The 18,208-nt window shown below is 35.2% G+C and overlaps 1 protein-coding gene across 6 annotated transcripts in view; it reads right to left on the reverse strand.

Moving 5' to 3' along the window:
* COL24A1 (collagen type XXIV alpha 1 chain) overlaps window positions 1-18,208 on the reverse strand; it is a 389,657-nt gene that overhangs the window by 32,016 nt on the left and 339,433 nt on the right. For 5 of the 6 annotated variants that reach the window (XM_036826641.1, XM_036826634.1, XM_036826651.1 and 2 more), the window contains 5 exons: window positions 8,052-8,159; window positions 6,268-6,375; window positions 6,122-6,175; window positions 5,458-5,520; window positions 2,607-2,660 (listed from right to left, as the gene is read on the reverse strand). In XM_036826641.1, the coding sequence (XP_036682536.1) occupies window positions 2,607-2,660; window positions 5,458-5,520; window positions 6,122-6,175; window positions 6,268-6,375; window positions 8,052-8,159 (387 nt within the window). The remainder of the gene's footprint in view (window positions 1-2,606; window positions 2,661-5,457; window positions 5,521-6,121; window positions 6,176-6,267; window positions 6,376-8,051; window positions 8,160-18,208) is intronic. The other variant, XM_036826660.1, reaches the window with a different exon arrangement.

The raw sequence follows: 18,208 nt of genomic DNA on the forward strand, positions 1-18,208 counted from the left end.
CTGTAATTCACATTTCTATTAGTGATAAACAAAAATACCTTTCTTCCTACAGCCCTTTCTGAGAGGTTAGATGTAATATCTCATTATTACCTTAATTTGCATTTCTCTGACTAAAAGTTAGGAGAATATTTTTTCAAATAATTACTGACCTTTTGGATTTATTCTTCAATTCTCTACTAAATTTTCTTTTTCATACCAATTTGTAAAGCTCTTTATATTACCCATTATATGGTGTATGCTTTGCAATTACTTTTTCTCAATTATATTAGTTTTACTTATGGAATCTTTTGCCATACAAAATTAAAAATTTTCAAGTATTCAAATATGTCTTCTGTTCCTTTATAGTTTTCAGATTTCCTATCTTATATAAAAGGTCTCCCCAACCCTTAAGCTATACTTTAGTTTCCTAGATGATTTTTCTAAGATTTTTAATTGCTTCTTTTCTTTCTTTCCTTTTTTTTTTTTTTTTTTTTTTTAACAATCAAAGTCTTTAAAAGTTCATCTGAGATTTTTAAAAAATTGGGTGAAATAGGGTTACAATTTCTTATAGCAGTAGTAAGACTAAAAGGAATTTCATCTCCCTTCCCTATCACTGTTATAGGAATGGGTGTGTGGCTGATTAATAGACATGAGAAAAAAAAAATGTAATGGGAGACTTCTAGAAAAAGTTTTATTTTTCCCAAGACAAGGGATACAGCTCACTTTTTCACTTTGGATAATTATATCTAGATGTGATTCCTGAGAAATTGTAGTCATTTGCTCTAAGCCTAATTATAAAGATAGCATTCAGGATGGCAGAGCAGAGGTATAGAAATAGTCTTGGATAACATGATTAAGTCACCAAATTAACCAAATCTGAAGCCCTTTCTAACTCTGGGATTCCCATAATGAGATAGAAGTTTCCTTATTGTTAATGCCAGTTTGATTCAGGGTTCCTATTACTTGCAGTCCAAATCATCCTAACTGATATACCATTTTCATTGTAATTAAATTCCTGTTTAGTCTGAGATCTAATTCTGGGCTCTAGCCTGTTACAATGATCTATTCTTTGTACTAACACATAGTTTCATTTACAAAGACTCTGAAGTAATGTCTTCCTTTTTGGAAAAGCAAGTCCTCCATCCCCCACCACTATTTTTTTCCACAGTGTGTTTTGGCCATTCTCAAATTCTTATTCTTTCATAGTGAGCTTTCCTTAGAAGTTTCTTCTTAGAATAGAAAAAATAGATGGAAAAAATTTGATGTGCATGCTGAGCATTATACGGGCCTTTAAGAACTAGCTATAAACAAAACACAGTAAGATATTTTAATTGAGCCATTTCTTTATCATATTTTCCTTGACCAATTAATATTTCACATTTTTGACAGAGGAGAACAATCATTCCATAATCAGAACAGTATGTGTTCCTTAGCTTGCTGAAGAACCAACCACCCACTGAAATATGAGATTTCTCCCACTTATAGCCTCCCACTTAGACTATATAGCTCTGAGTGGTAAATGCTGCAAATCTAGAGAAATATTGAGTTACACATTTCATTTTTTTAAAATTAAGAAGCCAGAAACTTTGGTGGTGAATTCTTCTCTAAATTTATCAATGAGAACAGTGATACTTACTTAATATTTGAAACATTCTATTTTATATTTTAAAACTCTGTGTCTCTAGATACAGCACTTTCAAATGATTCAAAATACTGACTCCCTGCAGAGAATGAATCTTTCCTTTCCAAGCCTCAATTTTCCTCTTGTATGTTTACACTACTGTTAGTATTGTAAAACCCTCCTGTGACCACCTCACTGTCTTATTTCTGTTTTATTTCATAGCAAGATTCCCTAAGGCCCTGGCATATGTTAACTCTCTCAGTTTCCTCTCCAGACATAGCTTAAATGGAGTGGAAAGAGCATTGCTCTTGAAGTAGGAAATGTCATCTATATTATTCACTACCTGTATTATCTTAAATAACTAGGTGAACTTCTATAAATGTCATCTGTTTCCTTATGTCTTGAATGCAAATAATCATACCTACTCCAAAAGTTTAAGAATTTGAGAAAAGTTATTATTAAATATTTTTATTTACTTCCTTCCTCACTGAGAGCTGTACTCTATCTTCCACTGCTATTTATTCTCTTAAAGATCACGGTTAGCTACTCCTTTCTCGAAACTGATCTTAACCTTGTGCTTTTCTGGTTTTCCTGCTATTCCCACCAACTATTTCATCCCTTTATCGTGGGCACTTCCAAAGACTCAAATCTTGGCTGTCTGCGTACCTTTTCTTATGCTCTCTCCTTCAGAAAACGGATTCTTTCTGTTGCTTTAGTGATCACCCCTGTGCTTATAATGCTCAGCCCCTCCTCCGCCACCCAGTTCTACTTTCCTTTCTCAACTCCAGTGTTAAGTGCCTACCTCACTGTGTACACCTTTTCATTACATTAGATTTCTAAGTTCTCAAGAATAACCTTCCAGATGAAAATGTACATCTGTTTTTATCCTTGCTTCTCGAATACCTAGGGTGATCCCTTGTGGAATACTCTAGAATAGGATTAAGTAAAAAATATATACATATAAAAAAGGAAAAAAAAAAAAAGACCTGTATTGTGACAAACTTACAGTTCTACCTGTTGGGCCTATTATACCTTCTCTGCCAAAGGGGCCAGTGTTTCCCTGTTGGGGTTAAAAAAAAAAAACAGTCAGTCTCAATGCCAGTATAATTCAGGAAAATTCTAGAAAATGTCTTGCACAATGGCAAAATAGTCCATGTCCACATAATTCCAGTTTTTATTACAAAATCTTATGGTATTAGCAGAAATCATAGTAATTTTGATTTGACGCAATTCTGCATATTATTATGGTTTCCCATTAGGAGAATTAATCTCTGTAATTTCTAACAAACCTATAAATCAGCATTACAATTTTTATGTGGTGATAGCTTCAATGGTGCCATTTTATATATGTGTCATTGCATAACAAATGCAATTACTTTATGTAACAAAGACTACGTAGAGTCATGGACAAAATTTTGAATAAATTTATTTACAGATGTTGAACAAGCAGATGTTTGAGTGACATGCAGCGTGGAATTGAGAGAAATTATGGGAAAGAACCAGAGGGCATCATTTGTGACCAATTAAAATTCTGGTTTCTTCATCAGTAAAATAAGAACGCCTACTGCACAGGGCCATTGTGAGAATTAAATGTGAAAAACAATTTTGCAAGTGTAAGCTGCTATTTGATTGTGAAGATAACCTTGAATAAGCTGGATCTCTGGTCAACTTCTCCCAAACTAAAAATGGAGCCTATCATTTCTTAATGAATACAAAATACATGTTTTAGTAATTTCCCCTCAACCTCCACCCCCGCTACCACTAGCTTCAAATTTCAGTGTTTCTAGCTCCACTTAACATGGCATATATAAATGTGGCTATCTAACAGTCTTTCGCTTTGTCCAACTCCGGCCAAGATACAGAAAATACTCAGTGGAGATAATTATAATGCCATTCAGTCTATTGACAAATAGCTTTAAGATTAAGTTGGCTTAGAATGAGAAATTACCTGATACTCTAAAAAGTAAATCTAATGAAAGCACTTTTAAATATGAAGACCTACTTTAAGTGATAATTTTTAAATATGGTTCCCAAATCACAAAGGTCCACAATCAAGAGGCTTGATTTCTTAACCTAATCAAATATATCCTCTAAATTGGCTTATTACTGAAAAAAAAAAAGCCAAGAAAGTGTCAATCTAATAAATTTGACCATGATCCAACTCTCTGAAATAATGATTTGTACATATTATTCAGTCAATCAGATGTGGATTCAAATTCCAGCTCCTCTACATACTAGCCACATATGGCTTTCAGCAAATTACCTTTCAGAGATTTAGTTTCCCTACCAGCAAAATGGGGATAATAGCATCTCTCACAGGATTTTTATGAGGAGTAAATGATATAGGGACATAAACTGAACACCAGTACCTGGTACATAACAGTTTTTTGCTAAATATTAACCTAGCAAGACTTTTCACTTGTCTCTACAATGACTTAATAGGAATATCTGCACTTATAAATTAGTATTTGTGAGCTAGTTACCATAACCTTACTATTGGAGAGCTGATAAAATTTCTGGGGCTGCAAAGCAGTATAGGCTCAGATCCTGGCTTATAGAGACACAGCACCTCATGTGACTCTGCTTAGGACAGAGGCTAGGCAGGCAGCCAACTTCTCTTTGACAATATCAAGAAAGGATTTAATTAATTGAGAACTTAATAAAATCAGAATGAATGAATTCAATTAGTGGGGAACTTAATGTATGTAAGAACTTAAAACCAATATTTATTACAGAGAAGCCTATCCATACATAACCCACCTGTGGATGATAAAGAATTGGACTTTACCTAAGAGCACCAGCTTTCCATGGTTCCTGAGAAATCATAAAAATAACTAATACATTTGCACCTGGAGAAATGTTGAGAGGGGCCTTTAAATAAACATTTCCCGTGACAACACTGCTCTTTGTATTACAGAAAATAATTTATTGTAAGAGTTAGGGAAGCGGCGTAGGATTTTAAAAATTTGACTTTTCATTTAATATCTTTGCACAAGATAGTGGTCTTCAGTTGTAAAATTCTTCTTCAAGACTCAGTTCTCCTCTCTCTGAACTGCTCTCCTTCCTCTCTCTCAGCTCTCTCCACCCTTGCCTTAGCAGCTGCTGTTAGCCATAGAGGTGCTACTACCACAGTCAAACCGGTGCTTGGCTTTTATTTTTAACCTTTTTTCTCTTTAGTTTTATAGATCATCTCATCAGTTAGGAGAGTGTGGTTAATAAAAACAAAAAAGCAAACAAACAAACAAAAACAATAACCAGTTACTGCTGGTGACTTATCTATCCTACTTACGTTCTCTACAGTTTGCAATTTCAGGCACTAAACAGCTAACTGGAGTTCTTCAGAGCCCTGATCTTTCCAACTCTTTAAAGAGTTCCTCGTTACTCTCTGGGGATACCCACCCCTGAGCAGAGGAAACACAGCTATTGGGAAACATTTTTCAAAGTGTGGTCTGAGGAGCTCTGGTCATAGACAAGCCTCCTCCAGGTGGTACACAGGGGTGGTCTCTAGTCCCTGGTTATATTAATGCTTATAACATGAAACTGCTTTATGTTTTTTATAATATATTTATTAACTGGTGTGAGTTAATAAACATATTATCCAGTAGTTACATTAATTCTTTTTTTTTTTAAAGTAAGAACTGGGCAGTACGGGTGGTCTGTGGGGTCTTTTGCTCAAACTAACAAATGAACTGAAAAAGGTTGAGAATGTCTGCATGTGCTCTAATGAGTTTCTGTTTTAAGAGTCATTTTTTAAAGTTATTAATTTGGAGTATATTTATTTTAGAGCTCTTAACCCTAATTCCTGTAGTCAACAAAGAATCACAGTATCTGGGAAGGCAGAACGACTTCATACTTACCCTCTGTCCAATAGGACCTTTAGGACCTGATATTCCAACAGTGCCAGCATCTCCCTCAGGACCCTAGAAACACAATAAAAAACAAAAAGCCAAAATATGAACATTTACTACATGAAATAATCTTGTACCAACGTATTAAGAATTGGCTCTTAAAAATGGAACTTGATAGTTAATGAAGTACAGGCTTAAGTATTTTGGAGGAATTGTACTGAGGTCTACAATTTACTTCAAAATACATCAAAAATGGATGGAGACAGGAGGAGGTATAAATAGATGTGTAGGTACATAGTCAAGCAAGTAGAGTAAAATGTTTTGGTAGAATTTAGGTAATAGGTATATAGGTGTTTACTCATTCTCTCAACCTTATGTTTGAAATTTTTCAAATAAAATGTTTGGAGAAACAGAATGAGAAGAGACAAAAGCAAATTATTCCATAAAATTGCTAGGAAAATATATAGTTACATAAGTCAAAATTAACATATTCAAAACTCAAATATATTACTCTGTACCAACTGAAATTTTGCAGATTAAAAAAACAAAAGCTCAAGTCAGAGATTAAATATTGGTATTTCAACATCTGTTTTTTGAACAGATGTTGAACATTGGTATTTCAACATTGGTATTTCAACATAGCCAGAGATGAGCAGAAAATATGTAAACATACTTTGGGGCCTGGGAATCCTTGGAAACCTGTCAAACCTTGAATACCATGTTCTCCCTGCAATGTGAATAGATATGATAACGATTATTGTACGATGTTGGCCTGGTGTGTAGAATAAGTGCTTAGTGAATTTCTGAGTTGTCACCTACAGACTGCCCTTTCATGCCAGGCTCTCCACATGGTCCTTGATCACCTTGTGCTCCTCGGTGACCTCTTTTACCTGGAATTCCAGGTTGACCAGGTAGCCCTTGTTCACCCTATGGACAAAAAAAAAAAAAAAAGAAAGGTTATCTTGACTTTAGAACCTATAAACATATTGGCTTTTAAATGAAATCTAAATACCGGCCCATCCTCAGGCATGTGTACAAGGCACTGGGGAAGTCAAAATCTGCATGATCGTTCTCCCCACCAATAGTTTCCACATACATAATATTTGATTACAATGAACGAGAAGTGTGGCAGTAGGGAAATAGAATTCCAGAGATTGTGGTCATGACTGTGGAAAGAGGAGGGAAGAGGGGGCCTGCAAAAGTAGGAGGAGGATAGTGAGGCTACAGAGAGAATGGTTAGGGTGTAGGATGTGTGGAGGCGTTTGTATGTGATGGAACTTGTATTTTATTTGAATTGAAATTATTTTGCTGTGTTTTTCTTACATACAGAGATGATTCAGCTATCTGATACCAGAAACAGAGCAGAATCTCTTGAAGTGTGAACCCTGGTTTTTGCCATGAGTATCTTTTCAATTCCATCATTAAGAAATTTCAATTATCTGTTTCCCAAGACTCCTTTGATACCAATCCTCTTTATCCCCTAAAAGGTCACTTTAAAGACATAGTTTATTATCATTATTTTATTTTTAAAAGTCAAGTCCTTTTAAAATTTATTTTTATTTTGTTTTTGAAATGAGAGTTGCAATAGCTTTTACCATTTCTAAAAATAAACTTAAGAATCATGTGGAGTTTATAGATAAGGTAATGAAAAATGATGCTTGGTAGACTTTGACCAAAGCTTTAAGATTAGCAAATTATCCTTCACTGTATTGAGATAAAGATACAGCTTTGGGACTTGACAAACTGGATCTATTTTTTTACAGATTCACACATAAAAGGTAGGGATCTTTCTTATTTCTTTTCCTAGGTTTAGCATTTGCTCAGCTATCTTGTATTTCAGTGGAAAGGGATATTCATGGTATAAACATTAACAGAAAGGCTCAAACTATAAACAGTAAGCTGCTGGGTCATCATTTTCAGTTTACCCATATGGGTCAGAATACCTAGAAATTCTTTATAAGTGGAACTCTAAAAATCAAATTAAGAGGTAATAATGATGAGGGCGCCAATGTCTTAATCCTAGTCTTTTATGAAATAGCATTAGATACGGGACTAGTCTCTTGGTGGTCTGGGTCAAATCTGCACTGAGATATTTCTAAGAGAGGTTTTGTATGGAAAGCCTATTGACATGTGGCAATACTCCTGGCAATGAATGTTAAGGCAAGACAATTACTATCACTTTGACTTCAAGGAATAATCTGTACTCCTATCAGATTTATTAATTGGTTGGTTAGGTTCAGAAGTAGGGGAACAGGAAGTATAACTGAGAAAGTATGTAACTGGAAGTAAATAAGATTTTTCTGTTTTGGAGGAGGAGGTGGATGACAGAAAGGGAAGAAGAACCAAAATGAGTCAAAGAACATTTTTTAAAGCATGACCAGTCCTGGGTTTATGAGTAGTTTTGGCAAATGACATGCACTGTGGCTATCACGGGAGATGGCTATGTCAAGGCCACACACTTTCGTTTTTTCCTAATGTGTTTTCATGATTAGCCAAATTTTATTAAAAGCTATCAGTCTTACCATTCTGTGATCTAGCCAGTAAACTCAGGGCCAGGAAGGATGGTCAATACTGCTCATCCATCAGAACAAACATGAAAGTACCTTCGGGCCTAGAACTCCTGGGCTTCCTGGAAGGCCCGATGAACCCTTGGCTCCTTGAGGACCTGGAGACCCAGCCAGTCCCATTCTTCCTGGGCTGCCTCTGACGCCCTAAATAACACAGATAAGAAATGAAGACTGGTCCAGCTCCTAGAAAATCCATCCAGATGCTCAATAAATGAAGGAGGGGGTGGTGTTCTGAAAGGCTACTGTTGATACACTGCCCAGGTTTGGGAGTTATGCTGGGCTTCTTTCCCAAATAAGCGAAATGTTTAAATGATGTTTTGGCTCACCAAAAATCTCTAATTATAGTTAATGGAATGGTCTTGGGTTTTTAAAATAAAAATACTGAGGCAGCACAAAGTCCACCTCTGTACTATCCACCAAAGTCAGTATCTTCTGACTAAGTAGCCTAGATGTGAAGTATGTTTGTTACATTCTAACTTTTTGTGTTATACTCCTGTGTGCATGACAACTCTAATTAACATACCCTTAAGAAGAATATTCTTCTTATTTTGGTCATTATTTCTCAATATATACAAATACCAAATCACTACATTGTACACTTGAAACTTATATGATGTTATATTGATTATATCTCAGTAAAAAAGAATATTCTATTTTTCAATCACACATGACTCCAGAAAATTTGCTTCAAATAGTTTAATTGGGAATAAAGTTAAGTAAGCAAACAGTATTTCCTCAAAGCCAAATCCTCTAAAACAAGAATAACAAGAATAGTTATTACATTTTCACATGTTGAAAAAATCAAAAGAAGAAGAATATTTCAAGATGTGGAAATTACATGAAATTAGAGTTTCAGAATCTGTAAATAAAGTTTTATTGGAAAACAGTAATGCTCATTCATTTATATATTGTCTGTGACTGCTTTGTGCTATAATGACAGGGTCCAGTCATTGTGGCAGAGACTAAAAGGCACTCATTGCTTCCCACTACTGCCTGTTGCATTGCAAATTGCAGTGATGCAATTATAACTTGACAGTGCTTTGAGAGGAACATATATTGACTTATTGTGAGATTTTATTATCAGTGCATATCCGTTGTATCAAAACAAGAAAAGAAGAAAAAAGTGGGCTTTGAATGTTGTACTTTTAAGGCACAGTGGAATGTGGATTATTTTGTGATCAAATTAGATGTCAAAGCTTTGTGTTTATTATGCAATGACACTATAGTTGTGCTAAAAAAAAAGTACAATATACATCATTATCATACCAAGCATTTGACACAATATTCCCACCTCACAGAAGTGTAACAGAAAAATTAGGAAACCTAAAACTGAGTATCTTACCACAATAAAAATTCTTCACAAAAATTTGAAAATGAAGTTGCAACTAAAGTTAAGTTTCTGAGTGGCTCATTTGTTAGTCCAACAAAGTCGCTTATTGATAGATTTAATTAAATCGTGCAGCAAAAATAAACTCGTTTCTTAGCATTTTGGCAAGAACAATTACTTAAAATGTCAAGGACACTGGAGCAGCATCAATAGTCAATTGAAAAATAAGACAAATGCTTTCAAGTGGTTTTCTTTGCCTCTTGATTAATTGACAGATGTTAGTAATACTACTCAGTTGTTTATTTGAGGAGTCACTGCTGAGTTTGAAGTGCCTGAAGAATTAACCTGTATGAATAGTTTGTGGAGTGACTATAGGTAAGAATATTTTCAAGTAAGTTAAAACATTAAATCAGTTCAACCTGAAGTATCTGCTAAAATGTGATAAAACTGATGGCAATGGATAAGCAATGCATAAGAAAAAGACGAACTAGACAAATTAACAAAACTTGTGAAAATGTTAAGGTATTTAGAGCTATGATTATTCATTGTATTATTCACCATCAGGTACTCTGAGGAAAATACTTGAATCTAGCATATGTTATTGAACGGGTACTGTCAAGAGTGAACTCCATTGACTCTTGTAAATTTAACCTTCGGTGGTTCTGTGAATTTTTTTTTGTCAAAATAGAAACTGAATATCTTGACTTTCTCTAACATGTAGCAGTTTGATGGCTTAGCAGGGATAAAGTTATATTGAGATTTTTGAGACTATGATTGAAGTTTTTTTGAATGAGAAGAACTACCCTCAACCTTTATTACAGAATGATAAGGCTTTAGAAATTAGATTTTGCTGCAGACTAATTTAATGTTTATCTATGAATTCAACCAAAAATTGCAGGGCAAAACAATGCTCACATGTGAAACATACTGTGATAAAGTCATTTTGATGACAACTAATGTTTGAATCACAAGTAATGTCAAACAGCTTTATACACTTCCTGTGCTGTCAAAAATTAAAACAAGAAGTGAGATCTCCATTTCCACACAAATTTGTGGTGGGTAAATTTTCTAAGCTCAAACACTTTCAGCCTTTGAAAGTGAAAAGTATTTTCACTTTCAAAAGCATTTCTAAAGCATTTTTCAGACCTAGATGCAAGAAATTTCTATATTCAAAATCCATTTAACTGTTCACTTGAGGAGTTCAACCTATAATTTCAATTGGAAATGACTAATGTACAATACAATGACATTCTAAAAGGCAACTACCAAGAGAAGAATCTAACAGAATTTTATAAATTCCTTCCAAGCAATGAATATGCTCAATTAAAATCATATGCTCATGAACTGCAGTATTTGGCAGTACATATCTGTGTGAAAAGAATTTTCAAAGATGAAATATGTAAAACATGCAAAATCTCATTCTAAGTCACATTAACAAATGAAATTTTGATGACAGCAAACTGTAATAAGCTAAATGTTATCTCCCTTGCAAAAGAATTCTGTTTTTCTCATTAGTAGACTTGTATCACAAAAAAATTATACATTAATATATTTTAAATTTCATAAATAAAAATTTTGTGAAAACTTATTTTCTTGTTACATAAGTTCTTAAGTAATACCCTTGATTTTGCCTCTTGCCTTGCAAACTCAAAAACAGTTATTAATATTTACAGAAAAATTTTGCTGACTCCTGTTCTAGGAGATGATTGCTACTTTCTGAGTTGATTCCTGGGATAATAAATTGGGTTGTTGTAATAGTTGTTCCATGCATTCAACAATATTTGTTGAATATCATCTATGTGTAAAGAAGGTATCATGAGAAGCCCTGTGGAGAATACAAATATAAATAAGATATGGTTTTTATTTTTAAGAAGCTTAAAATTAAGTTAAAAAGACTGTAACATATAGTTATAATAAAGGCAGAAATGTAAAAAAAAAAAAAGACCAGATGAGAAAAGAGATATAAAGTAAATACTAGAAAGGTTCTGAAGAGGGGAAGTTACCTTTGGTGCTAATTAGAAAAGAAATTACTGAGAAGGTAGGGTTAACTGGATCATAAGGTAAAGCTGTTTCCCTTAGAGTTTAAGTGTGGTAGGAGAGATAACTGACTCCAGATAGGCTAGACTCATTTCTGTGGAAGGCCTGCTTGGGAGAATAGGATTTAAAAGGTAAAGCCAATTTTGAATTTAATGCTAAAGCACTTTTCCTCTTTTTAAAAAATGTTTCCTCCAAATTATCACATATCTTTTTATTCTCTTACTGGTGGTAAAAAAAATAGTTCAATATATTAAAAAATTACCTTTTCTAAGCAGATTTTCTTCATGATCACAAAACTCACTAAAATAATGAATAAAATCATATTTTCTATCACTGTCACTAGGTGCCATGTACTATGCTCAGTGCTTAGGACATAGGCTCACATTCCTTAGCTTGACCTTCAAATCTTTTTTTGTCCCAGTCTACATCAACCATTTTATCTCTCACCATTTATCTATATTAGTGGCTCTCAATATTTGTAAGGAACCATTATGAGGGCGAAATCTATATAGGGAAGGAGGAAGGGAGGGGGGCATGACGGAGGGAGAGGCAAGGGAGAGAGAGAGAGAGAGAGATCCACATTGTGGACTTAGGATTCAGGTGGTGTGGTTCTTCCACGTTGCTTGCACCTTATCCTAAGTCATTAACCTACGCTAGTTCTTTCCCTTTGCTTCTTGCTATGTGTTTTACATTGATTTGATTTAATTCGGTCTGGGAGCCTTTTGGTTCCATATCTCTGGGATAGATTATCTGGTAGTGTACTTTCCATATGAACTATGAGAACCCTGGAGACATGAGATGGTGCCATTTTAGAGCTCATCAATACAAATGAAAGCAAACCCAGTCATAGTCATTTGAGACTCTGGGATACAGAATTTCAAAAATGTTCAGGGAAGGGACTTCCCTGGCGGTCCAGTGGTTAAGACTTCGCCTTCCAATGCAGGGGGTGTGGGTTTGATCCCTGGTCGGGGAGCTAAGATCCCACATGCCTCAGGGCCAATAAAGCAAAACATAAAACAGAAGCAGTATTGTAACAAATTCAATAAAAACTTTAAAAAATGTTCAGGAAAGATATAAGTGTTATACCAATGGCCAGGATTCTAAGGAGAATATGACTATAGGAAAGGCAAGTTTTAAAAACAAAATTCAGATGAATAGTGCCCTTCCCAATAAAAACAGAAAGAGGTTGAAAAACCTGAAGAAACCAGTGGCCTGAAGAGAAAGCAGATTCTACAAGGTCATAAATAAAAGATAGAAGAAGGACATGGAAGCCAGGAAGAAAACAAATAGACCAACAAAGTCGCTCCAGAATTAAACTAGGTGATAGGTTACAAAATACGAATGAGTGTAGAATTAAAAAAAAAAATAATGGGTTGTCTTTCAAGACTGAGCGTATCCTGTGTCTGGCTGTGTTAGACAAGTAGTGGATCCCAGTTGGAGAGGAGATGTATCACATGAAAAATCACCCTAGATGATTTTAGGACACCTCAACATTCCGCAGTTCTAAAATAGTACCACTTTACCTCACTTTACTTGTAAGTTTAGGTATTTTTAGAAATCTTTATTCTCCAACAGAAAAAAAATGTATCTTTTGGGTGATACATGAACAATGGACATGCAAAGACTGCTGAACATTCCTGAGGTCAATAAGTATTTTTAGTGAGAATAATAAAGACCATATGACTCGTCCTTAGGGTTAACTGTACACGAGAAACTTCATTTTACTTGCAGCACTATCAGACATTTAACACAGCACAATAAATATGTTCCAAATCATTTACTGTCACATTGGTTTCTTAGAGAGAAATTTGAGGAAAGAAGCAGAGTGTTCTGTACAAAGTTCCAAGCAATGTTTCATACAAGCAGAGAACAAACATTTCTTATTATGAATATACAGATGGATGAGTAATTCTGCTTTCAAGAGAAACAGATGCTAATCCCTAGGAATTCTTTCCAGTGTTTTCTAAATGATTTGTCTAAAACCAATCAGCAAAGTGTAAGTCACTCTGAGCAAATTTTAAAAAGTAAATAAAATCAGAATTACTATTAATTTGTTCAGAGATGCTGAGACCAATCAATAGTTTACCTGAGTCTTAAAAAAGTTAGTAAAATGATAAGAGTACATGATGTCTCATGGCCAAAAACTTTCATTATCCTCAGATAGAAGGCAGTCTCCCTACTGAAACTGGTTTTGACTCTGTTAGAAAGTGTCAGTTTTTACAGGACTGAAGCTGATGGCTGCTTAAGCCTTGGGTTTCTAAGGAAACAAGTACTTGGATCAGTAATGACAACAATGTCAACCACAACGACAAGAGTTACTTTTTATTGAGTGTCTTCTATGTATAAGAAACTGTAATGGCAATATGGTTGTGTTGTTTTATTTAATCTGATGTCAGTTAAGGAAAGAAAAGGAAGTTGCTTTCCACTTTGACTTCCCTGTGCAGAAAGGAAGGAATAGTTTAAGTCCGCCTTCATCCTGGAACTAAATGGAAAGATCTGGTAAGGAAAATGGGGCTAACTACACATATTAGAAGACAGACACAGAGACAAATTTTGAAACAATGATGACTGGTTTGCATTTAATAGTGAAACATACCAAAGAGAACATTATGCTGTTTGTTATTCCCCAGGCCCCTTGGTGTAGCTGACTTATTCTCATTAGAATTAAAACAAATATATTAAGAAATAGAATGTGCTAAATAAAGACAACAATAGAAATCCACATTTTAAAGAGGATTAGCAAAGGAATACTATCTTTAAAGTTTTGAGTAAAATGAAATTTCTTTTATGTGAATTTCACTGATTTTTCAATAGTAGATTGATAAATTTAAAACTACACTGAACTTAAATTAGTTGATGTTTTTATCTAAAATAAAATTACTAGGAAAACAGTTTTTTTCCTTTCCCTACAGCCAAGCACCCTCCTCTGTGCTCATCGCTTATGTTTATATAGTTACTTGCTGTATGAGAAAATAGTAATTAAAACTAATTTACTTTCTGTAGTATAAAAAAATAAATGCGACGACCTAATTTTTTTTTTTGCATAATATTAGGCAACGTAAGTACAGTATTTTTAAAGCCAGCAAACCAATGGATTATAAAAGTAATACTTTGCTTCCTTTACTCCAAGCAACTAAAAACACTTCTGTTTAAGTAGGAATTTCTCATTTTATTTGGCTTACTAAATATATCCCTCCTAGGAAAGAATTGGCTGTTTAAAAATATGTGGGGTAGTAATTATTAGGTGATTATATGCAAGGCTACATTATACATAAATATTGTAGCATTCATAACATTTTCCTGTAGGGGCAATCATAAATAATGTGGCCAAAATGTTAGAAATAAGATTTATGAATGAGCTGTATACCAAAGTTAGGAGGTAACTTTAGCTTTGAATCGCTAAACATGTTAGTGCCTATGGAACTCGGAGTGGGATTGAATTGAGGCAAGTCTTAAGGTAGTGAAGATAGGTCTGCTTGACTCAAGTCCATTGCCAAGAGCATACACAACTAACTGTTGTTCAGTTTTAATGGATAGAGGCATTTCAACATTGTACTACCTCACAGAAATTAGTTACTCATTTTCATAGAACAATTGGTGGTTTATCATTCTTGCAAAATAGACAGTTTCAAATGCCACTATAATATTGGACAAAATAAGTGTAGCCTATGAAATCTCCTTTACCCAGGCCTCAGCCTATAATCACGGGACTAATGGGGAGTGAAGGAGGATATTTCATCTATTCTTTGACTCTTAGCATGACTAGGCATTCATACCACCATGAAGAAATGAATGTCCATCCTTTTTTCAAAAATAACAAATCTGTACCCATACCATCTTGCTTGATCCTCGGATAATCCTATTATCACGCCAAACTTTTTCCTGCCTACAGGTCTTTTCATTTTGGGTCTTTCACATGGCAAGTTCTTCCCTCATTCTTAAGTACTTGGGTCAGTCTTACCTTCAGTCCTTAGCTCAAGTGTAAGCCTTCTCAGTGAGGCTGCTATAGTCTATTCCATCTATAAGCTATTTCGCATTACACTTTCTCTCAAAATCTATTTCCCATTATGCTTTCTTTCTTTCATAGCACTTCCACAATTTAGAATTACTTGATTTGTTTATAGACTACTACCCAATTACTAGGTTGATTCATATTAAATTGTGACTTTTTTTAAGGTCAAAAATGGTCAAATGTCAGCAGTTTCCTGCTGTTGCACGTATGTTCCATGAGGGCTGTTCTTTGCCCATCTTGTTCACTGCTATCTTCCCTAACTCCGGGCTCATATTGTAATTGAGCAGGACTCTATGGGGCCTTCCCAGGACAGACCCATCCCCCATAGCCTCTGCTTTAGCTCCCCTCTTAAGTATCTAGATTATAGTATCTGATGCACATTTCCTGAGTTGCTTTACAGATACTAAAACCCCCACTAAATGGAAGAAATTAACTACTTGATGACCATGAGCACATAGCCCCCAGTCCCACTGGTGCCTAAGCACTGATAATGTTAACCCCTCTGACACACCACCCTGTAACCTCACCATCAACCAGAGAATTTTTTACGAGCTAATCACATATCCTGTGACACCCCTCCCTCACCTTGCCTTTAAAAATGCTTTGCTGAAACCCATCTGGGAGTTTGGGCTTTTTGAGCACTAGCTGACCAGGACTCCTTGTATGGTGCCTTACAATAAATGTTGCACTTTCCTTCACCACAACGTGGTGTCAGTGGATTGGCTTTACTGCGTGCATGCAGGCTAGTGGACCCAAGTTTCATTCAATAACACTGTTACATACTAAACAAATATTTGTTCACTGAATGTTAGACTAGCCATGAAAATTATTATGAAAAGAGTGTAACTCAATAGTAAGTGCATGCACCGTACTAAGCACTTCACATATAAGATCTCATTTGGTTCTCATGAAAACCATATGAATTAGATATTATTGTACTAATTTTATAGATGATTCTTAAGATAAGTAGCGAACACATCTTAATTTTAAACTCAGGTTTCCAAAGTCATAGTTATTATGCAAAGGACATTTATTCTTCAAATATTTATTGAGCTTCTTCTAAATGGGACTGACACGATGCTAAGTGCTAGGGATACAAAGACGAATAAAACAGAATCCACGTTCTATAGAAGTTTACAAATGCCTGGGGGAGAAAGACATGAAGGTCAGTAATTAGAACCCGTATGATCCATGCTCTGATGGAATCAATGTGCAGTGTACAGAAGTTCGAGCAGGCATGCTTAACTTTGACTGGAGAGTCCAAGGAAGAGATAAACGTTCAATTAAGTCCTGAAAGATCAAAAAGTTGTTCCTCCTAGGGAAAGATGGAAGAGTCTTCCAAGCAGAGGGAATAAATTACACATACAAAGTCATGAAAGTGAGGGAAATACACAGAATTTGGGGCAATGTCTAAGAAATTAAGCATACTTGAAAAAAGTATAGCACAGTGGTTAAGAACATAGGCTCTGAATCTAGATTGTGTGATTTTGAATTCCGGCTCTATTATTTGTTGTCTGTGTGACCTTGGGCAAGTTACTTACTCTGAGTCTCAGCTTCCTTTTCTGTAAACTGAAGATAATAGCTATACCTACCTCATGGGGTTTTGGTGAGACTTAAACAATGTCATATATATTCAGCACCTGGAATAGTGCCTGGCACATATTATTTTTAAAATTTTTTTTTTTTTTGCACGTTTTAACATCTTTATTGGAGTATAATTGCTATACAATGTTGTGTTAGTTTCTGCTGTATAACAAAGTGAATCAGCCATATGCATACATATATCCCCATATTCCCTCCCTCTTGAGTCTCCCTCTCACCCTCCCTATCCCACCCCTCTAGGTGGTCACAAAGCACAGAGCTGATCTCCCCGTGCTGGCACATATTATTTAACAATTGTTTAATAACTGTTAGACTAAAATACACAGCACATGTGAATAGCAAGGTAGAATGTAAGACTGGAAATGTAAACAGGCCAGATCCTAATGGAACAATATTCCACAAAGAGTATGAACTTTATTGGATTCGGAGTCATTGAAGCGTCAACTAGGAAAGTTACTTCCTTTAGCGAATCTTTCATTTTGTTGCTAATAAGCAGCCAAACAGGCTGAGTTCTGTCTGCTCTGGAAGAGTTCCTAATGAGCAGTAAACGGGCCAAAACAAGCAGAAGGGTGGAGAAGAGAGAGAAAGTAGCAATCAGGATAAAGCCTAACTGGATAATCAACCTCTTAATAATCAAGAGGTGACAGGATTTGATGAATGTAGATCTGGCTGATACCGGTATGTTTCTTCCTCCAAAATACTAAGAAATATATCTTCTTCGAAACAGAAGTTTCTTTGGGGTGACCAGCTCATAAACTAGAGAACACACAACCCAGAGGGGTGCCAGGGCTGCTGGTGTTCCTAACAGAGGCTTCTACGGTGGTCCTGCTACTCTATGCTTGGATCATGAGTGGGCTGATGAAGTGTGTTTTTCCTTCTTAGACTGGACACAATTCACAAGTGGAAAATGCAAGACTTTCAACGTTCTTTTAGGACAAGCATCTCATTTTAGACAACACTTAAGCCTGTGTTCACCTGAGAAAGTGCATAGTCAAGATTGAAAGGCCTTGATTTGTCTTAAGTCAAGCTGTTAGTTTTGTTTCTTTCCCTCTTTTCCAATAACCAATTTTATAGTTGCAGCAGTGAAAAATAAAAAAACGGGTAAGCCTTCATTTTGATGACAAACAGATTTATGATCTTTGCAGGGAAAAGTTGTTTTCCTTTTTCATAAATGAAAACAGCATGGTAGACTCATTTACTACAGATGTGCTAAGT

Source organism: Balaenoptera musculus, chromosome 1 (assembly GCF_009873245.2).
Source record: "Balaenoptera musculus isolate JJ_BM4_2016_0621 chromosome 1, mBalMus1.pri.v3, whole genome shotgun sequence".
Classification (NCBI taxonomy): Eukaryota; Metazoa; Chordata; class Mammalia; order Artiodactyla; family Balaenopteridae; genus Balaenoptera; species Balaenoptera musculus.